Consider the following 2,650-nt stretch of genomic DNA (forward strand, 5'->3'; position numbering starts at 1 on the left):
GCTAAGTCCAAATCAAATAAAAATTACATCTGTTGCCTATAAAGAAGGGATTCTATCTTGATCTGGGAGTAAGTCTTTATCTTGAGCTTGATCTTTATCTTGATCTTGATATGTAACCGTAATACCCTTACCCCACAAGCCTAGTGCTTGAGAGTCCCGAACGCGAAGCTTAGAATGAAAGAATATAAATGTAGGACGATCAAGGCTCTTGGTAAATATGTCGGCAAGCTAGAGATTGGTAGGGACATATTGAAGCCAAAGTTCTCCGAAAGCCACCAATTCGTGCACAAAATGATAATCAAGCTCAATATGCTTCGAGCAATTGTGAGAGACTGGATTTGTGGCAAGAAATATGGAGCTTTGATTATCACAAAGTAGAATCAGAGAAGATGAAGATGTCACCTTGAGATCATGAAGAAGATGACCAAGCCACTTGACTTCAATAGTGGTGCTGGCAAGCGCTCGGTATTTTGATTCACAACTTGAACGAGACACAGTCGGTTGTTTCTTGGAATGCCAAGAGACAAGTTTATCATCAAGGTAAATAGCATAGCCAAAGATAGACCGTCGTGTATCAGGACAGCCAGTCCAATCAACATCTGAGTAAGCGAGAATATTGTAGGAAGAAGATGGAGTGAAAGAGAGGCCATTCCGCAAGGTACCCTTGATGTAGCGTAGGATTCGTTTAACAACCTGAAAGTGGCAAAGGGAAGGCTTTTGCATATATTGACTTACTGCAAAGACAGCATGAGCAAGGTCTAACCGAGTGATAGTGAGATATTGAAGAGCACCAACAAGGGGCCGAAAGAGTGAGGGATCATCAAAGTCAGGACCATCAATAGATAGGTGATGTGCAACGACCACGGGAGTGCTCACGGGCTTACTATCAACTAGTTTGGCACTCTACAAAATTTTATGAGCATATTTAGCTTGACTGAGAAAAAGGCCAGAGGAAGTCCAATGTGCTTCAAGGCCCAAAAAATAACTTAATGAGCACATATCTTAGGTGGCAAACTCCTTGGATAATTTGCCAATAAAAGCATCAAAAAGAACTAAATTGTTGCTGGTCACGAAAATATCATCAACATATAATAGTAGATAGATTAGGGCAACGCCCTTAGAAAGCACAAATAAGGATGAGTCAGCTTGACAGCAAGAAAACCCAGTAGAAAGAAGAAAAGCATTGAACCGATGAAACCAAGCCTGTGGAGCTTGTTTGAGCCCATATAAAGCTCGACGTAACCTGCAGACATGGGAGGGATATCTCGAATCAACATAAACCGGAGGCTGCTCCATATAAACTTCCTCCAGAAGAATGCCGTTCAAGAAAGCATTTTCACATCAATTTGACGAAGTGGCCAGTGATTAGAGACCGCCAAGGAAAGAACAACTTGAACAATGGAGGCTTTGACAAATGGGCTAAAAGTATCATTGAAATCAAGGCCTAGTTGCTAGGTGTAGACTTAAGCAACAAGACGGGCCTTAAGATGATCAACGGAACCATTTGCGAGATACTTGATGCGAAAGACCCATTTGGATCCCACAATATTTGTATTTGCAGGTCGGGGCACTAAATCCCAAGTGTGATTGTGATGCAAAGCTTGAAGCTCCTCATCCATGGCAGCAATCCATCTGGGATGCTTTGCAGTAGTCTTGAACCCTTTGGGCTCGCGCATGGTGAATAAAGATTGGATGAGTTTGGAATTTGGAGTCGTGCATGTATGCAGGGCTCGAGTAGAAGGCTTAAAAATATCCCAGATTTGGCCCGTGTTTGCATCGGGTGAGTGCTAAGGACTGGCGCTGGAGCGGGAGCTAGAGTTGGAGCTAGAGAAACGGGTGCCAAAGGGGATCTTGGCCCATCAACAGCGGATTCCTACAAAATTGAAGGCGGCACAGAACTACAAGATGGATCAGTTAAACATGGGCCACACAAATCCGGGAAAGGACTAGGCTGAGAAGGTAAATGGCCCCTAATGTGACTAGATTTGAGGAGGAGGGTGCAGTGGGCTCTAGAAAGGTAGGAATTGAGGTAGGAGGTAAAGGCCCAAAGCAATTATTATTTTTGTACGGGTAGCTATGTTCATCAAAGACAGCATGTCGGGAAATAAATACTTGATTCGTAAGACAATCACAGCGAAAACCATAATGAGACATATTATAGCCAAGAAAAACACAAGAACGACTATAGGAGCTAATTTGTGAGGGGCATAATCACGTAAATAGGGAAAAACAAGACAACCAAATGGATGAAAATTAGAGTAAGAATGAGGCTTACCGAATAGAACCTCAAAAGGAGAGCGACCACCAAGAAGAGGCGTTGGCAAACCGTTAATAATAAAAGTGGTAGTGTTGAACGCGTCAACCCAGAATTTAAGAGGGACATGAGAGTAAAAAAGCATAGCAAGACCTGTATCGATTATATGTCTATATTTACGTTCGGCACGACCATTTTGAGATAAAGTGTATGACACGATATTTGATGACAGATGCCCGAGAAAATTAAGTGATTTTCGAAATTGATAATTAGTGAATTCAGTTCCTCCATCACTTTGGAATATCTTGATTTTAGTGGAAAATTGATTTTCAACAAACTTCTGAAATTGTAGAAAAATATGAAAGAAGTCAGATTTATGTTTCAAGGATAGAGTCA

At 41.8% G+C, this 2,650-nt stretch overlaps 1 protein-coding gene across 1 annotated transcript; it reads right to left on the reverse strand.

Annotated features, from left to right (window-relative positions):
* Positions 1-228: 228 nt before the first annotated feature.
* On the reverse strand, positions 229-1,676 carry LOC122304851 (uncharacterized mitochondrial protein AtMg00810-like). Its single transcript, XM_043117116.1, has 2 exons — positions 1,473-1,676; positions 229-903 (listed from the first exon to the last, which is right to left on the reverse strand). The coding sequence occupies exons 1-2, from the start codon at positions 1,674-1,676 to the stop codon at positions 229-231; spliced, it is 879 nt and encodes a 292-aa protein (XP_042973050.1).
* Between the last annotated feature and the right edge of the window lie 974 nt (positions 1,677-2,650).

The sequence above is a fragment of the Carya illinoinensis genome, chromosome 3 (genome assembly GCF_018687715.1).
Source record: "Carya illinoinensis cultivar Pawnee chromosome 3, C.illinoinensisPawnee_v1, whole genome shotgun sequence".
NCBI lineage: Eukaryota > Viridiplantae > Streptophyta > Magnoliopsida > Fagales > Juglandaceae > Carya > Carya illinoinensis.

Excerpts from the sequence above, each read along its gene's own strand:
- LOC122304851 (XM_043117116.1), bottom strand. The coding sequence starts at position 1,676 with ATGCGCGAGCCCAAAGGGTTCAAGACTACTGCAAAGCATCCCAGATGG. Across the intron at positions 904-1,472 it reads ATCATCTTAAGGCCCGTCTT|AGTGCCAAACTAGTTGATAG; the intron begins GTTGCTTAAGTC and ends AAAATTTTGTAG.